The 18,307-nt window shown below is 53.4% G+C and overlaps 1 protein-coding gene across 1 annotated transcript in view; it reads left to right on the forward strand.

Annotated features, from left to right (window-relative positions):
- The window catches only part of SND1 (staphylococcal nuclease and tudor domain containing 1), a 545,960-nt gene that overhangs the window by 249,046 nt on the left and 278,607 nt on the right, over positions 1-18,307 (forward strand). Inside the window, exon 12 of the mRNA XM_030538672.1 lies at positions 1,098-1,198. Within this exon, the coding sequence (XP_030394532.1) occupies positions 1,098-1,198 (101 nt within the window). The remainder of the gene's footprint in view (positions 1-1,097; positions 1,199-18,307) is intronic.

Here is an 18,307-nt window from a genome sequence, read left to right on the forward strand (position 1 = left end):
GAAGCCAAGGCTGGCCATCCGAGCCTGTCTGTACTGGGAGACTGCGGGGGCCACACCTCCACCCTTAAAGTCAATGTTGTCGCTGACGCCGCAGGGCCAGGGTTTTCGCCCATTGTGTGTGTTAACAGCCAACCCGATTCAAAGCCCGGTGTAGACAGGGCAGGTTGTAGGTTATACAGCTCAACTGGTCAAGGTGGACCCTGGTGGGGAGCCTAGGCTGCGAACTGCCAAGCTAACATGTTAAAGCTACCACTTGCTTTGTCTGCAGCAGGACTGTAGCAATCACGTTTTACAAACGCCCTTGTCTAGTGTGGACAAATACTAGCCGGCTAACTCCAGATGTGCGGGTCTGAAGTGGTTTGGGAACTGAATGCTAATGACAGTATAATACTGTCCAAGGTGGATGTTGATTTATATATTTAAATGGTATCCAAAGAGGTGTTAGGGGTTTTCCCAAGCAATGATTTGTGGCTAGTTCTCAGCACCCCACTGATAAGCAATGTGCCACCATCTCTGCCAGCTGTCCACCTGTGCCATTGGCAGCAGCAGGACTACGAGCTCTGTCTAGTTTGTGTAAAATTATAGGCCTGGCTTTGGTTCTCCATTGGGTCTCTATGTTGTGCTAGGCTGCGGCTGGCATCCTGCTGCATCTCGTGTGCGTTCTGGAGCGAGAAGCAGCGAAGTGGGGTCAGTCCTGCTCTCTCAGCCCAAATGCTGGAGCTGCGCTTTCCTCCCTGAGCCAAGGGCTGCAGCAGCGAAGTTCTGTGCAGCTTGTTAAACCTGGGAGGCTCCTGGTGTACATGTTCTCTGCCATTGTCTCTTGCTGGCCTGTCAGATGTTACACTTGTAACTCACCGCCCTGGCTAGCGTTACTTGGGAAGTGCATGCTTTGATTGGATGGGGTATTTGGGAGCCTGTAGTTGGTTCTGGGTGTGGGCAGGGGGCTCTTGTGAAAGGAGAGGGGGCTGGGGAAGGTCGCATTCAGAGAGCCCCTGAGCAGTATGGGTGCAGAGGCCTCTTCGCCCTGGGCTCGTTCTGTTGTTACCATGTGCTTTGGTGGTTTATGAAGTCTCAGACCTGGCTGCCTTCTCTTGCAGGTGAACGTCACTGTGGACTACATCAGACCTGCCAGCACCGCCACGGAGACTGTGCCTGCCTTCTCGGAGCGAACCTGTGCCACCGTTGCCATTGGAGGCATGTGAGTATCAATCTACGCAGGCTGAGAACCCCGGGCTGGCTAGCTCTGAGCATGGGCACAGAGTTAGCAGCTTTGCAGCCACAGCTGAGTGTGGTGATCATACCTGGTTTTTCTGGTTTTCACTTTATGCTGCAGATGACACCAAGTGCTGCTGCTTGGATGTTTCAGTGTGGAAGCCCAAGTCCACATGTCAAATGTGTGTCCACACTCGTGAGCAATGCAGTTCTCCCACCTAATCCACGCGGTAAATGCAGACGAGCCCTAAGTCCTTGTGGCTTTTAGCTTTTCTGCATCTGTTGTGTCTCAGGGGCAGTAGCCCTCGCTGGGCTAGGCTCCGTCACTCTTGTGGGGAGTGCAAATACAAGTAGGAGATGTGCCCCAGCTCTGCGTTTTTCCTGCTGTGACTATTGGCAAGAATCTCCTGCCCGTGCTTAGCACAGTCAGTCTGCAAAGCCCTTTGCATGTATTACTTTCCGCTCTGCCCTACCTTGTGGTGGTTCAGTGTTCTCGGGCCCACTTCAGACAGGGAATCACAGGGAGAAAGCAGATGTGACTTGCCCGTCATCCCTAAGGGAGTTGCTGGCCCAGCTGGGGTTAAAGCTTGTGGTTTCTGGCTCCCAGTCCTGCACACACTGGCCATCTGCCCAAACTGCTGGTGTTTTACAAACAATGTCAAGGGGCCATGCAGCTTTGAGGCCCCTGTGCTCAGATGCACGGGCTGGCCTCCACCTTGCCTCCTGCTGCTCTTCCCAACTCTTCTTTCCATCAAATGATTTACACATTATTTAACAGCTGCTCGAGTGCTTCCGAGCCAGGCAGCTGTGAGCAGGCTGTGCCTGCAGCCAGAGCCTGGCTCGTGGGTCTGTCATGCTCACCCGTGGCCCTTCGCTGGGCTGCTCCAGCACCCATGTGTTGCATGAGGGGATGAGGTGCTGCTCAGATGCAGACACCCCTGGGGCCGCTGTCTCCACTAGCTCTTGCCATACCCATGGGCAGGAATAGTGCCCAAAGCCTGACACAGCTTAGGGGATGCTGAGGGCCCTGGGGGAAGGAGAGACTCCAAGGGCAGCTCTGAGCCCGTCGGTCTGGGATTTATTGACCGGGAGGTCACTGCGGGTCCCTGCACTGTTGGGACTTCCAGCAGGGCCTGGTTATTGGAGAGAGTTGGCTTATCACCTCCTGCCTAGAGCAGCTAGCCCATTAGCCTCCTGTCGCAGAGCTGACAGTACGTGGCTGCCATGTGTCTCTGGGTGGCTTGCAGCCCTCTAGTGCAGGCTGCTGCCAGTCGGTGCAGGTGTCTGCAGCCTCTGGATGGCACAAGAGGGCCCCAGGCACCAACACATGCTCTCGGTGCCTGCAGCCAAACACTTCCTGTGCCGACTCCGCTCTGGCTGTGCGTGGGATGGGTGTATCTGGGACATGCTCCCTGCCCCCAGCCCCTGGTAGCCATGGCGGGGTGATTGTAGGATGGAAAGAGTTTCCTTCTGGCTGTTCGGGTGGCTGTGTTCTTAGTATGTTGGGCTCTGTGTCTGGGGGCACTGCCCCAGGCCTTTCTTCCCAGCGGCTAGTTTGGAAAGCACCCCGAGTGCTTTGGGGTGTGCCCTTTCGGTTTTCAGTCCGAGGGCAGGTCTGGGCTTCAAACGTGGCCTTGGCACAGGTCTGCCGCTGCAGCACTGTAATGGAGACGCTCTAAGCCAGCGGGGAGAGCTTCTCCCGCTGGCTTCGTTACTCCCCTCCTTTGAAAGGCTGTAGCTATGTCGCTGGGAGACACTCTCCTGCCGACACAGCCCTGTCTGCACTGATGCGTAGGTCGGGGTCGCTGTGTCACTGGGCGTGTGGTGGTTCCACCCACCGAGCGACGTAGTCGTACCGAAATAGTTTGTAATGCGGACCAGGGCCAAGCCTACGCTCTGTAGCTGGGGGAGCCCTGCTGAGTGGAAGTCACAAGTCTGCTAGTTATCGAGCTTGAGTCTAATGAAGGCACTTGTGGCCGTGACCTTCAGCCATGCTTGTGATGCCTGCTCCAGACTCCAGCAGGCCCTGGGGGCAGCAGCATGTGGACAGTGCACTGTTCACGTGTAGCCCATGCGCCTTGGCACCAAGCGGGGAGAGGATGGCTCAGAGAGCTGATGCCGAGATATGGAGCCTTGTGCCTCTGACTTGCTGGCCGGAATCTGTCCGGGACGGGGGCTGTCTGGTCTGAGTCGCAGGGTTCGGTCTAGTTCCTAGTGTACAGACAAAAATCCACAGGCACCTAAGTGCCCCATGCCAGGCCCTCCCTTGAGCCCCCTTAATGGCAGAAGGACAAAGGGTTGAAAGGGCCATAGAGACTGACCTCCCCTCTCGCTCTAGGGGTGGGAGGCTACTCGTCAGGGCTGGGCCCACCTGCTGGGAGGAGGGGGTGTTGTCTCTGGGGCAGCCCCATCTGGTTTCTTGGGAGACCATGGGGGCAGCGTTCGTGTGGCACTTACTGTGTGGTGTTAGTGGTCGGGGCTGCGACGTGCCAGACGCTTCGTGGGTGTTGGGCTGGCGTAGTCCCCAGCCTGATGAGGAGGGTGCTGGGGGTCTGTCCTTGTCCCTGCCCCTTGGGTTTGACTGGGTCACAGTGAGGGAGCAGGCGTTACAGTTCCTCAGATGTAGTGGGGAGAATTGGCCTGGTCCTGACTGTCTGTGTCCCACCGGGATGATGGGAATGGCTGGAAAGTTGGTATCCGTGAGCCCTGCTCCCCAGAGGAAGACAGATCATTTCATAGCGGCTTGGCCTGATGCTGGCATTTGCTTCCTCCTGCATCGGAACTGCTGACGTGCAATGGCCTGTGGGGCTGCTGCAGGTAGTGGTGCCATCCAGGGGCTCCTTCTGCCACTCTGTGCCCCGCTCAGCACCGTGGTGTCCCACTGCAGGTTTCCAGCTCTCTCTCTGCATCCCTTAGGGGGCGCTTCTCTGACGAGCTGCAGTCATAGGATAGGCCGCAGCATTGCTGGACAGTAGATAGAGGCAGATTGCCTTGCCCCATGTCTCAGGGTGCTGGTGACGGGGAGAGCGAAGGGCTGCCCTTCCCTTGGTCGGTGGCCATGCTGCAGACAAAGGCTCTCAGTCCAGGCAGCTGTTACTCTCCAAGGTGGCTCTTGAGCCCCCAGTCTTTGGGGCTGGCTTGTGACACGTAAAGGGCCGTCCCGCTTGCTCTGATACAACCGTGGCAGCATTAGCATGAAGTGTGTTTGAGAGCCAGGGCGGCCTGTGGTGAGCGCCCGTCGAGGTGAGATTTATCGCTCGCGCTGTGCGCTGGGAATGAAGTGTGGAATGAGGAGATGCAAAGGGGCTTCTCTGGCGCTGGCTCAGCGAGGGAAGGAAGGGCTCGGAGTGGGTCTTGAGTTACCTGGCTGACTATGTATGCTGGCCAGCAGCAGCACTCAGCTGGTAAATAGCGTTTACATGTCCATTGCAGAGGCCTGGCTGAAATGGGGGAGGCTAGATGGGTGGAAAAGCCCAGCTGCCTCCCGCAGAGCAGAGCAGGGCAGCCTAACTCCTGCTTGCTAACGTGCTGTCTGGTCTCTCTTTAAATCCTCCCACTGGTGGGGCTTGTATCACTTTGGCTTGCAGTCGGGGCTGTTCTGTCGCATTGCTCCCAGCTATGGCCTTATGCGGCTCCGCAATTGCTCCTCTCCACCCCGCTGCAGGGCTGGTCCCTCCTGGACTGTTTCTAGCCCCACTGGGCAGGCTTAGCTCTTTTGATCTCTCCCCTTTGTTTCTGGGTTGTGTTCTGTGCCTCTTCTCTGAACTCCCTGCAGCTTTTCAATATACTTCTGGCAGCGCGGTGCCCTGAGCTGAATGGAGTGTTATGGGCCCGGGGCGCCAGTGTCAAGACTTTGGAGGGACACTGGTCAGGATTCGGCACTTACACGGTTTACACCAAAGATAAAAGTACCCCCCCCCCCCCCACCAAGGACTGTCCGCCTCTGGATTAAGGCTTGAGCCAAGCCCTGGGGTGGGGGAGGACACAACAGCCAGCCCCCGGAAGGCTATCCCTGCTCACTACTGTAGGATCTTGAACCTTCTCCTGAAACAGCTGGTGCTGGCCACTGAGGGAGACTGGACACTGGGCTGGGTGGACCTGGGCCTGGCACTCCGCATGCTCCTCGCCAGGAAAGGGCCATCTCCGCCCCGCCTGCTGCCATGAATTGCACTGACCTTTTTTCTGGCTGCTGCACCACAGAGCAAACTCCTACCTGGCCTTGTCTCCCTTCCCACTACCTCTGGGATTGCAGCTGAGCAGGCACCACCCCCCACTGAGTGTCTGTGTCCCAGGGAATCCCCCCCCCCCCGCTTGCATCTTTCCACAGTGATCCTCGGTTTCTGTCAAACCCTACCTCCGTCTCTGCTTGTCTTGCCCTCCTCAGGCCGGGGCAGGGCTTCTCCCAGTCCAGTAGCTCTGAATGTCATCCGTATTTGGCCATCTCCCTGCCCACTAACGAAGGGGTCAGATGATGTTGGCCCGGCATGCCGCAGAGCACCATGTCTGCCTAGTTTGATTGCGGCTCGGCTCGCCCTTCGCTCGGTGTTTCTCGCCCAAGAAACGTGTGTCCCTGTTCTGCTGAGGGGTTTCCTCTGTGAGGGTCAGAACTTACTGACTCCTGGGCAGGGGTCGCTGCATGGAATGATCCCGTTTTGTCTCCTTGTGCTGTGGGTGTGTCATTGTTGGGACTGAGAGGAAGTTCCCTGCAGCCCAAGGCTGACCACTGTGACGATCGTTGTGCTGGAAACGAGGTGCTAGTCTAATGGTTTCCACTTGATTCCAGCTGATTTCATTATTGTGGTGTCTGTGTGGAAATCTAATCATTTAACTGGGAAGGATTTTGGCACATTTGTAATGGGACATCTGGGACTATGCAAATAGGCTGCAGTCTTCATCAGTGTTAAACGCAAGGCCTTTTAACTGCGCACAGAGGCAGGGTGCAGGGTACTCTGGATGTGAATGGTTTGTCCACAGGGATATTGGAGGAGGAGGGGTCAGGAGGCCGGTACCCAGGCAGAAGGAACAGCTCTCTAGCTTAGTCGTATCCAGTCAGTGCCGCAGCCTTGGCCGTTCATCTGGGCGCAAAGCAAAGCAGAACGTGCATTGGGAGGCCATTCCTGGGAGGCCGTCTGGCTGCGGCTGGCCGCTGGGGATACAGAATGCTGGAAAGGCCTTGGTGTGGTACCGATCTAGAAGTGGTGATTGCTCCTTTTCCAGGCTCAGGATTCAGAGGCGCCTGGGTGGGGAGAGAGAATGATGGACTCCTTAACAAGAGATGCAACTTCCCTGGGTTACTCGGATTACCTGAGAGCAGCAAGGTGCCTGTGGCACCTGTGAGGGAGGGGGCCTGTACTGTGGGCATCAGGAGTTCCTGCAGCATGCGGGAGGGAGGGGAGGCAGCTCTAGGATGGAGGGTGGTGCTATGCTGGCATATGGGAGCATCCGCCCACTGAGGGTAGAGGTGCTCTGGGGCATTGATGACACGTGGTCTGGGCTTGGGAGGCAGCCACAGAGTGGGAAGGAATAAGAATAGAAGCTAACCCAACAGTCACAGAACCCAAACTCCCCCTGCAAGAGCTCAGAGCCTCCCATGCCCTCAAATGCTCCGTGTCTCAAACTGCATCATCACACGAGGTTCCTCTTCAGAGACGCGGCCCCCACGCAGCACCATCTGCTGCTGTGGAGGGAAGTCTGAAGGACTAGCCACTCCTGGGTCAGTAAATATTTATCTGTTCCCACCAGTCCTGCAGTTCCCCAAGTCAGCTGGTGGGAGTGAATCTCAGGGTGGGACCAGGAGGAGGGCAGGGGGGTGAGGGCTCATCCTCAGCTGCTCTAAATCAAGGGGGCTGTGCTGGTTTCCCGCCAGCTGGGGATCTGGCCCACCATCAGCCGGCACAAAGCTCCCTACCCAGGGTGGTGGAGAGCTAAAGCAGCCATGCCAGCCAGCCAGCCACACTCAGGGGAGGCCTATCCATAGAGATGCAGGAACTTTGATCTGCGTGAGCCCTACCGTCCTCGTTGTGTGTCCCTATGTCTGGGGCTGAGGAAGCCATGCAGATGCCTGTTGCTTGGGGTACTCCCCAGCTGGGCTCCGTGCCGGCGCAGCCTGGGTCGGAAGGAAGCATACCTCTCTGCGTGCTGTCACCTGCGCGTAGTGTCTCCAGCTGTAAATTGCTTTCAAATAACTTCTGAGTTTAATCCCTGTTTTGGGAGTGAACCTGACGTGAAATTGCAGAGCTGCTGGTTGTGCTGATTTGTCGGTGCTGCATGGCTTAATCAGAGAATGGTGAGGGGAGTTGAGCTGAAGGTAGGAGTTGGTTTGAAAGCGCATAACTGTGTTGTAGAAGTGGCACCGTGGTGCTGTTGGGGCCTGATCCCTGTGTGTGTCTCTGAGGAGTGTCACTGCTGCTCACTCTCAACTGTTTGCTGAGTCGGCGCAGACGCCAGAGCGTGGGCTGGATTTCCTGCTGGGTCCCATAGCCTCGGTGCAGCTACTGACCACGTTGAATTGTTGTGTTCTGCAGTGCAGCCTGCTGAAGACAGTGGGTTCCTGGCAGTAACTGAAGGTAGAATTTGAGGGCATGAGGGTTGTGGAGTTTGGCTTGTAGGCCCTTTATTGTAAGTGGGGGGTGTGGGCAGAAAAGAGAACCCAGCTTGGCTCTAGGAGCCAGGGTGTTTGTATCACTGGCGATTTGTAGATTGCAAGGCCAGAAGGGACCATTGTGATCACCTGGTCTGACCACCATATGGCCCAAGCCAGAGACCTGCCCCTCAGTAATTCCTAGAGCAGAGCTGTTAGAAAAACATCCCGTCTGGATTTAACAATTCTGTGATGAAGAATCCACCTCGGCCACTGGTGAATTGTTCCAGTGGTTAATTACTCTTGCTATTAAAAATGTGTATCTTATTTCTGGTATGAATTTGTCTAGCTTCAATTTCCAGCCTTTGGATCGTGTTAGAGCTTCCTCTGCTAGGCTGAAGAGCCAGTGATCAAATACTTGTCCCCACATAGGTACTTACAGGCTGTGATCGATTCACCCCCGAGCCTGCTCTTTGCTGAGCTAAAGAGATTGAGCTCCTGGAGTCTAATCATAAAGGTTTTCTAATCGTTTGAGCGTTCTCGGCGCTCTTTGCTGACCCCTCTCCAATTCATCAACCTTCTTTGAATGGTGGCCACCAAAGCTGGGAAATGGAAGTGTGTGTGTGGGGGGGGGGGGGGGGAGGGGGTCTAAGTGGATTTGGCTGGACTCATCTAGACAGTGCTTTCGTCGGCACGGGGAATGCAGCCCGTCCTGCATTCACCTGCTCAGCACGTGGACCTGCTTGTGGAGGTGCTGTGGCCAGTAGTGCCCCAAGGTTTACCTGCTTTCAGCACTGCCCCCTGAACTTGTTCTGAGCTGGAAAACCCTGTCCCTCAGAAACAAGACACCACCATACTGGAAACAACCCTTTTTGCTTCCAGAAACCCTACAATAACGCCTGCAGGGAGCTGAGTCTCTCTATGGGCTCATGCCCATCTTGCTGCCGTACCCTCATCCAGTGCAGGAATTCGAGAGGGGGATGTTGTTTTCAGTCCATCTCCAAGGGGCCAGGGCCAGGATCCCTTAGTGCTCTGTCTAGTCGGCTGTGAGCTGTAACACCCCCGTCACGTGAGTGGAAGAATGGTGCAGTGCCTACCCTCTGTCTTGAGTGTGTAAATGTGTGGGGAGGGAAGGTGAATTACAGGCTTCTTAGCCCTGGGCATCCCTTTAAGTGATGGCAGTGGCTTCAAATCTAGGCTGGCACTGGAGAATAGAGCAGCACCCCCTTAGTTGGCTGGAGCTCACTTGTCCCTTGAGGGGAGACTGGCTTGACAGAGATCCGAACCGTGAAGCAAATGCCCTGGTGCGCTCTTCACTGTGCTCTGAGTTCAGGGACCTTTCTCCTAGCACCTCTCATCACTCAAACTTCTACGTCTCTGGCCATCCACTGAGACCTTTGTGTAACTGTAAGGACGCCCCTGCCTCATCTCCAGCCACACATCGGTCACTAACCAGCTTTGAACCTGGGACCTCCGGAGCTGGGATGCAGCTGTCTGTGCTTTAGAGTGACTGTGTTGGTTGGTAGCAGGGGCAGTGCAGCACAGGCTGCCAATATGCTGCATCTACACAGAAGGGGAACTGCTTGCAGCTCCACGAGCTCTCTGCAGGTATGTGCAGCTGGCGGTTTGCAGAGGCTGGACCCCACATGGCTTTGGTCAGCAAGCACCACTGCTCTGCAGCGGCTCTTGTTTTTTGTTGAGCGCAGGTAAGGCCATAGGTTTAGATTCTGCTGTCGCAACAGGAGAGAATCGGCCTAAGGAAAATTAAATAAATCCAAGAGAATCAGGGTGTGCCCTGCCCCCGCCACCTCCAGATCCGCCCTGTGGGTGCAGGAGGGACTTGCAGCCGTAGCAGGGCAGCAGTTACCCTGTGAGATGAAGTGGGGGGGCCCCTCACGTGCGCTGACTGGAACGGAATGGGTGTGGGGTGGGCTGTTAGCAGAGTGGTTTTAATAGTACTATCGGATAACCATTAAACTCCACCTGAAAAGAGGGACGATGTAGCTGGGGTTCGGGACCCCAGGGAGCACCTGTGTGAGTGTGGCGTTACTGGGCCTTAGCAGAGCTGTTGTCTTTCCATGTTCTACGCTGGCCAGCTGGGTTTGCATTTCCAGTGTGCTCTGTTCGCATGAAGCGTGCCTGGAACCCGCTGGGGCAGGCCCAGGGGTGGGAACACAGCGCGCTGCTCTTAACTCCATCTCCAGAGACTGCTTCTCCTGACTCCTTATGCCCATATCTCTCCCCTGTCTTTGTGTGGGGCATATGGGCCTGCACTGGTCCAGAGCACACCCTGGCAGTAGTAGTAGTAGCGGACACTATCCAAAGTCAAGAGAAACATAAGCAGCTAGGAGGAGAAGTTTCTGCGGATGGAAAGTCCTTTGAACCCCCCCCCCCCGATTTTCTGGGGAGAATTGCGAAATGAGTTTCACATTATTAAAGAGAAGGGGGGTAGGGAGGCAGCTTGAGAACCAGAGTGAAAAACAGTCGTATTCTTTAAGCAGCAAAAACTATATTTCATGGCCTAATAAGATTTTTCCACAGCAACCGGCTTTTCATCTGTGTTCTCCTATTCCCATTCTTTAATCTGGGTTTAACTGCGGCACATCTCCTCTTTGCCGCGGCTCCAGCAGCCCTTGCGAAATGCTTTTATGTCAAAAAGGAGCTGCGCGGGCAGAAGTTGTTGCTCTGTTTCCGTTTCTTGCTATCAGCTTGTTGGTTGGGCCTGAAATGGGGCATCCTGTCCCCCAGGCTGAGAATCTTTGGATTCTAGGCTGCTTGGGAAAGAGGAGGCGGTAGAGTTCTCGCTATGGCATTTTGGTTGCTACATTCCAAGGCCAGGAGGGACCATTATGACCTGCTGGTCTGACCTTCTGTATAGCACAGGCCAACACTTCCCTAAAGTCATTCCTGTTTGAACTAGAGCAGATCTCTTGGAAAAACGTTCAATCTTGATTGAACAATGTTCAGTGATGGAGAATCCACCACGACCCTTGGTAAATTGTTCCAGTATGTTGCAGGACAGTCATGCCCCGTCCCCTTTTGGAGTGGGGGAAGGGTTGTTTTAGCCCAGTGGCTAGGTCTGCGCTATCACCCTTAGTCCCAGTGTAGTGTGGCCTAGGGGCCAAAGTCAACATGGCTGTCCTCTCCTTCAGGGCTGTGTGGTATAGTGGCCAGAGTCAGGGAAGAGGGCCACCACCTATGGGGATAGGGGGACCCAGGCCCTCCCTACTCCGCTGAGTCCTAGCCCAGAGTCCTGGCAGTGGTAAGTGTGCTCGTCAATGAGTCAGTGGGATCTGACCAAAACACACTGATGCCTCTGGCTCAAAGACTAGTTCTCCTGGCAGGGCCGGCTCTAGCCATTTCGCCGCCCCAAGCACGGTAGCATGCTGCAGGGGGCACTCTGCCGCTCACCAGTCCCGCGGCTCCAGTGGATCTCCCGTAGACGTGGCTGCAGAGGGTCCGCTGGTCCCGCGGCTCTGGTGGACCTCCCGCAGGCGTGCCTGCGGATGCTCCACTGGAGCCATGGGATCAGCAGACCCTCTGCAGGGATGCCTGTGGGAGGTCCACTGGAGCCGCCTGCCATCCTCCCGGCAACTGGCAGAGTGCCCCCCGTGGCATGCCACGCCAAGCACGCGCTTGGCACACTGGGGCCTGGAGCCGGCCCTGCCTCCTGGGTTACTTCCTACGCTGTCCCTGATGCAGTGCTCTGGGCCAGGGTCTCTGGGCCCTCGGCCTATGTAGCTCCCGGCAGCTCAGCACTCCTTGGATGTCTGCCTGGGGCTCTGCACCTCTGGCCTCCACAGGCTGGGGCTTTAGCGGCTCCTAGGCTAGAGTGCCTGACCTATCCTCCCTCCTCTGTCTCCAGCTGGAGCATGCCTGGCAGGGCCAAGGGGACATGGTCTCCTCAGCCCATAGGGTGGAGTTAACCCTGCAGGATCAGTGCTGGGCAAGTACGCCCGTCACCCAATGTTAAAATGTACCTTCTTTCCAGTCTGAATTTGTCTTGCTTCAACTTTCAGCCATTGGATCCTATGTAGCCCTTTCTCTGCTAGGCTGAAGAGCCTGTTATTAAATATGTTTCCCGTATAGGACTGTGATCAAGTCACCCTTAACCTTCTCTTTGTTAAAATACATAGACTGAGCTCCAACAACGAGGAGTCCTTGTGGCACCGTAGAGACTAACATATTTATTTGGGCATAAGCTTTCGTGGGCTAGAACCCACTTCATCGGATGCATGGAGTGGAAAATACAGTAGGAGGATAGATACATAGTACATGAAAAGATGGGAGTTTCCTTACCAATTCTAGTGGGCTATTGTCAACAGAAGGAAAAATCACTTTTGTAGTGGTAATCAGGGTGGCCCATTTCAAACAGTAGACAAGAAGGTGTGAATAACAGTAGGGGAAAATTAGCATGGGGAAATTGGTTTTTAGTTCTTGTAGTGACCCATCCATTCCATGAGTCACTCACTGTAAGACATTTTTCTAATCCTTTAATCATCCTCGTGCTCTTCTCTGACCCCTCTCCAATTTATCAACAGCTTTCTTGCCTGTGGACATCAGAACCAGGTGCAGGATTCCAGCAGCCGTCACCCTAGTGCCAAATACAGAGATAATAGAACCTCTCTGCTGCAGCACTTCATTCCGCTGTGTATGCGTTCAAGGCCTGTGATAGCCCTTTCATCCACAGCCTTGCTCTCGGATCTCGTGTTCAGCTGATCATCCTACATGACTCCCAAATGTTTTTCAGGGTCCTTGTTTCCCAGGGTAGAGTCCCTGTCCTGTAGGTTATGCCCTCCAGTCTTTGTTCAGAGATGATACAAAACAAATACAGACAAGTTAGATGGAAAAACTGCCTTATGAAAGGAGACTCAAAGAGCTTGGCTTGTTTAGCCTGGCCAAAAGAAGGCTGCGGGGGGATATGCTTGCTCTATATAAATATATCAGGGGGGTTAACGTTAGGGAGGGAGAGGAATTATTTAAGTTTAGTACTAATGTAGGCACGAGGACGAATGGGTATAAACTGGATATTAGGAAGTTTAGACTTGAAATTAGATGAAGGTTTCTAACCATTAGGGGAGTGAAGTTCTGGAACAGCCTTCCGAGGGAAGTAGTAGGGGCAAAAGACTTTTCTGGCTTTAAGACAAAGCTTGATAAGTATATGGAGGGGATGTTATGATAGGATCGTTAATTTGGGCAATTGATCTTGGATTACCACCAGATAGGTCTGCTCAATGGTCTGTGGGGAGATGTTGGGTGGAATGGGAACTGAGTTACTGCAGATAATTCCTTCTTGGGTGCTGGCTGGTGAGTCTTGCCCACATGCTCAGGGTTTAGCTGATCGCCATATTTGGGGTTGGGAAGGAATTTTCCTCCAGGGCGGATTGGCAGGGACCCTGGAGGTTTTTTCGCCTTCCCCTGCAGCGTGGGGCATGGGTCGCTTGCTGGTGGATTCTCTGCAGCTTGAGGTCTTCAAACCAATTTTGAGGATTTCAATAACTCGGTCCTGGGATAGAGGTTGTTATAAAATTGGATGGGTGGGGTTCTGTGGCCTGCCTTGTGCAGGAGGTCAGACTAGATGATCAGATTGGTCCCTTCTGACCTATGAGTCTATGAGCAGGGCTTGATGAAATTCATCCTAGGGTACTTAAGGAACTAGCTGAAGCAATCTCGGAATTGGTAATAATTATCTTTGAGAATTTCTGGAGGACAGGTGCGATCCCAGAGGACTGGAGAGGGGCAAATATAATACCTGTCTTTAGAAAGAGAAACAAAGAGAAAAATTATAGATCAGTAAACCTAACTTCAGATGCCCCCCAGGTTACACAAATCCACATTTACAGAAAAAGTTCCGTAAACTAGAAATAGTGTGGGGTTTTTTTGTATGTGTAATGGTCAAGTATACGTTTCCGACTTATGCAAAATTTGTTACGCAAGACGTTCCGGAGCGTAATGCTTGTGTAAGTCGGGGAGCATCTGTAGCTGGAAAGATATTGGAACAAGTGATTGAGCAATCAGTTTGTAAGCACCTAGAGGATAATACGGTTATAAGGAATAGCCAGCATGGATTTGTCAAGAACAAATCATGCCAAACCAGCTTAATTTCCTCCTTTTGACTGGCCGAGTAGATTGGGGGGCGGTAGATGTAATATATCTTGATTTTTAGTAAGGCTTTTGACACAGTCCCACGTAACATTCTCTTAAGAAAACTGTAGAAATGCAGTCTAGATGAAATTACTGCAAGGTGTGTGCACAACTGGTTGAAATACCATATTCAAAGAGTAGCCCTCAAACTGGGAGGCTGTATCTAGTGGGGTCCTTCAGAGGTCAGTACTGGGTCCGGTACCATTCAGTATTTTCATTAATGACTTGGATATGGAGTGACGAGTGTGCTTAGAAAATGTGCAGATGACACCAAGCTGGGAGAGGCTACAAGCACGTTGGACAATGGGATTAGAATTCAAAACAACCTTGACACACTGGAGAGTGGGTCTGAAAGCGAGATGAAATTCAGTAAAGACAAGTGCAAAATACTGCACTTAAGGAAAAATGAAAAGCACAGTTACAAACTGGGGAATAACTAGCTCCGTGGTGGTACTGCTGAAAAGGAACTGGGGGTTCTAGTGGATCACAACGTGATGCAGTTGTGAAAAAGGTGAATATTCTGAGGTGCTGTCATTTTTTAATGAATTGTGTGCCTCACTTTCCCATATACTATGCATTGCTACCCAGTGTCGTGGGGCAAGTATTGAGGGCAAGTCCACACTACAAAATGAAGTCAACCTAAGTTAGGTTGATGTACAGCCACTGCAGTAATTGAATTGCTTGTACATGCCACACTACGTTCCTTGTGTTGGCAGAGTGCATCCTCACCAGGAGTGCTTGCTCCAATTTTACTGCTAGCGTGGGGCATTGTGGGACCATTTCTCAAAGGCAGCAACAGTGAATATAAGCAACTCAGTGTCTACACTGACACTGTGTCGACACAACTACATTGACTTAACTCCACCTTTGCGAGAGGCATAGCGCTCAAGTCGGCGTAGTGGGTGAGTTACGTTGGAGGTGGGAGCTGCTGAAGAGTTAGGTCAGTGTGAGCTGTCTGTCTTTGACCTAACTGCAGTGTAGACCAGGCTGGAGTTTGCTCTAAGGGCAGACCAAGAGACATGGGCGTTTGTCAACTAGCTGTCTGAGAAGACTGAACGGGTCATTAAAAAAGACTGGCTGAGGCAGATCCATATCACTTGAGAATCAGAGTACAATGCAAAACCCAATCACCAGGACATGGACCCCTGGCTTCCAGTGCCCCAGAGGAGCAGAATTTCCCCTCCTCTCCATAGGGAAGATGGGCAGAAAGGCCAGCAGGAAAAGAGAGGATGGGCGGTATGGGGAATAAAGAATTGGCTTCTGCAAGGAGCCAGGGTCTGTCACCTGGGAACTGACTCAGGAAATCAGACACACACAGGACCTGAAAATGGGGCTCACCCCAGCTTGACTGGTGAATTGCTCTGGTCTGAATGGCATGGACGGTGCTGTAATCTATATTTGCTTGTCCTACCTTCAGTAGACCCAGAGAGCTGTTGGTCACCGTTGACTTTATAACAGCCTGTAACGTATTTGAAGATTTATCAGGTACCCCTTCAGTTGTCTTTTTTCAGGACTAAATATGCCTGTTTTTTTTAAGCTTTCCTGATAGGTCAGGTTTCCTAAACCTTTTATTTTTCTTGCTCTTCTCTGGACTCTCTCCAAATTGTTCCCATCTTTCCGGAAGTGCAGCACCAAGAACTGGACACAGTACTCCTGCTGAGGCCCCACCCGTGCTGAGCAGAGTGAGATGATGGCTTCCCATATCTTATGTAGGACACTCTGTTGGATCTGTGACAGGCGTATTAACAGGGTCGGTGCTACGCCCCCAGACCTGGAGCAGTCCCTTGCAGGAACCCCTTCAATGTGCCAGACCCTCAAGGGTCTCACCCTTTCTTCACGCTAGGTCACGTGGCCTCACCACCTCCAGATACTGAACCTTGGGGGCTTCAGCCCTCCTGCTTCCCCTTGTGAGCTCTGCTAAGGGAGTCCCGCTGAGAGAGCCCCCCTGGGGAAAGACATGCGTGCTCTTCAGGGATTGAAGCACCTTGCTCAGTGTTTGCGGTGACACTCAGACATCAGTGGCAGAACAGTCGGGTTTGTTAGTGAATTGGAACACCGCACTGGAAGTACTTCGGTTAGTTAACACAGCGAATGGGCTTAATATGCAGCAAGGGAGATTTAGGTTCAATATTAGGAAAAACTTTCTAATTCTCAGGGTAGTTAAGCCCTGGAACAGGCTTCCAAGGGAGGCCGTAGAATCCTCATCACTGGAGGTTTTAAGAACAGTTGGATGAATATCTGTCAGGGAGGGTCTAGACTTACTTGGTCCTGCCACAGCACTGGGGGGCTGGACTTGGTGATTTCTCTAGGTTCCTCCCAGCCCTTCATTTCTATAGTCACGTGATTCTATGAGTTTACATTCAGCGATATCATAGTATATATTGGCTTGCACCCATCTTACCAAGCGATACAGATTGCTCTGTTGGTTACTTGTCCTTTTCTTCTTTTACCTCTCCCCCAATCTTTGTCATCTGCAAACTTCATCAGTAACGATTTCATTTTCTTTCAGGTGAGTGATAAAAATGTTAAATAGCACAGGGCCAAGAAGGAATCGTTGCAGGAACTCGCTAGAACGGATAGGCAAACTATAGTCCCGGGGCCGCATCTGGCTCTTCAGACATTTTAATCTGGCCCTCAAGCTTCAGCCGGGGAGCAGGGTCTGGGGCTTGCCCTGCCCCAGCCAGGAAGTGGGCTCTGGGGCTTGCCCTGCTCTGTGCATGTCGGGGTTCTGTGTGGCTCCCGGAATCAGCAGCATGTGCCCCCTGTGCCTCCTATGCGTAGGGGCTGTCAGGGAGCTCTGCACATTGCCCCTGCAGCTCTAGGGGCAGTGTTTGTGGACAGGGCAGTGTGCAGGGTCGCCTGACAGTGCCTCCACATAGGAGCTGGAGGGGAGACGTGCCACTGCTTCCAGGAGCTGCTGGAGGTAAGCACCATCCTGAGCCTCTCCCCATGTCCCAACCCCCTACCCCAGCCCTGATCCCCCTCAGTCCCAGCCTGGAGCACCCTCCTGCACCCCACGCCCCTGCCCAAACCCCTCATCCCCAGCCCCTGCCCCGAGCCTGCACCCCAAGCCCCTGCCCCAGCCCTGATCCCCCTCCTGCACCCCAAGCTCCTTATTCCCAGCCCCACTCCAGAGCCTGCACCCCAAGCTGGAGCCTGCACCCCAACCCCCTGCCCCAGCTCTGATCCCCCCTCCTGCCCTCTGAACCCTTTGGTCCCAGCCAGGAGCACCCTCCTGTACCCCCAAACCCCTCATCCCCAGTCCCACCCCAGAGCCCACACCCCAACCCCCAATTTCATGAGCATTCATGGCCTCCATACAATTTCCATACCCAGATGTGGCCCTCGGGCCAAAAAGTTTGCCTGCCCCTGTGCTAGAAACACTCTCGCTTGATGATAATTTCCCCTTATTACGTTTTGAGACCGATCGGTTTTCCTATTTCAGTCCATTTAATCTGTGCTGTGTTGTTGTTTGTATTACTGAAGCACTCAGACTGTACAAAAGCAGAACAAAGACAGTCCCTGTTCCAAACATGTTGGTTTTGTATCATTCTAGTTTCTTAATCAAAATGTCTTGCAGAACAAGTCAAATGCCTGAGGGGTCTCTGTTACATCAACACTCTTCCCTTTTATCAGCTGAACTGGTAACTGCCTCTGAAAAAGATGCCAGGTTATTTTCACGGGGTCTGTTCTCTGCAAACACAGCTTAAGTCCTACTTGGTGCTGGCCCTTGACGTGCATTTAGGATGGGGTCAGAGATGGGGCCTCCCATAACTTCCAGGCATTGAGCAGTGTTTAGGGGAGCAGCTGGGATTTATGGAGGAGCGTGGAGATGTACCAGAGAGAACAGCCCATCTGAGGTGAAGGGCAGCAGTTTGCAGCCTTTGTTTCAGGGTGTCTGCAGACTCAGGCAGGCAGGGCAGCAGCCATAAGGGCTAGGAACTTCTATTGAGAATTAGTCGAAGTTGTATAGAAACTGGCGAAGCCCCATTCTCCCCAAGGGCAGCTGCCTGGTCCCACGAGGGAGCTGTTGTGTGGCTCGGTGCATGAAGGGCGCTGCCCATGCTCGCCATCCCAAGCTGGTGCGTGACAGGGCACCTCAGCTAGGATGTCGTGGCTTGCTTCTTTTGGGACATAAAGCAGCTTCCGGTCAGGAAGAGGGTGGGATAGTGTGTTTTAAATAGTTGTGTCACTTGGTTACTGTGGTGACAGGGGCAGTGTGGGTACCTAGAGAGAGTGCATGGCTATGTACTCTCCGCCTATCTGTCTGGTCTCCTGGAAGTCAGAGCATACAGGATCACATCCAGAAGGATCTCTCACACCTGATCCTCTTCAGGGAATCCACGTCACTGCTGCATGCCTGCCGATGCC

This window comes from Gopherus evgoodei, chromosome 1 (assembly GCF_007399415.2).
Source record: "Gopherus evgoodei ecotype Sinaloan lineage chromosome 1, rGopEvg1_v1.p, whole genome shotgun sequence".
Taxonomy (NCBI): domain Eukaryota; kingdom Metazoa; phylum Chordata; order Testudines; family Testudinidae; genus Gopherus; species Gopherus evgoodei.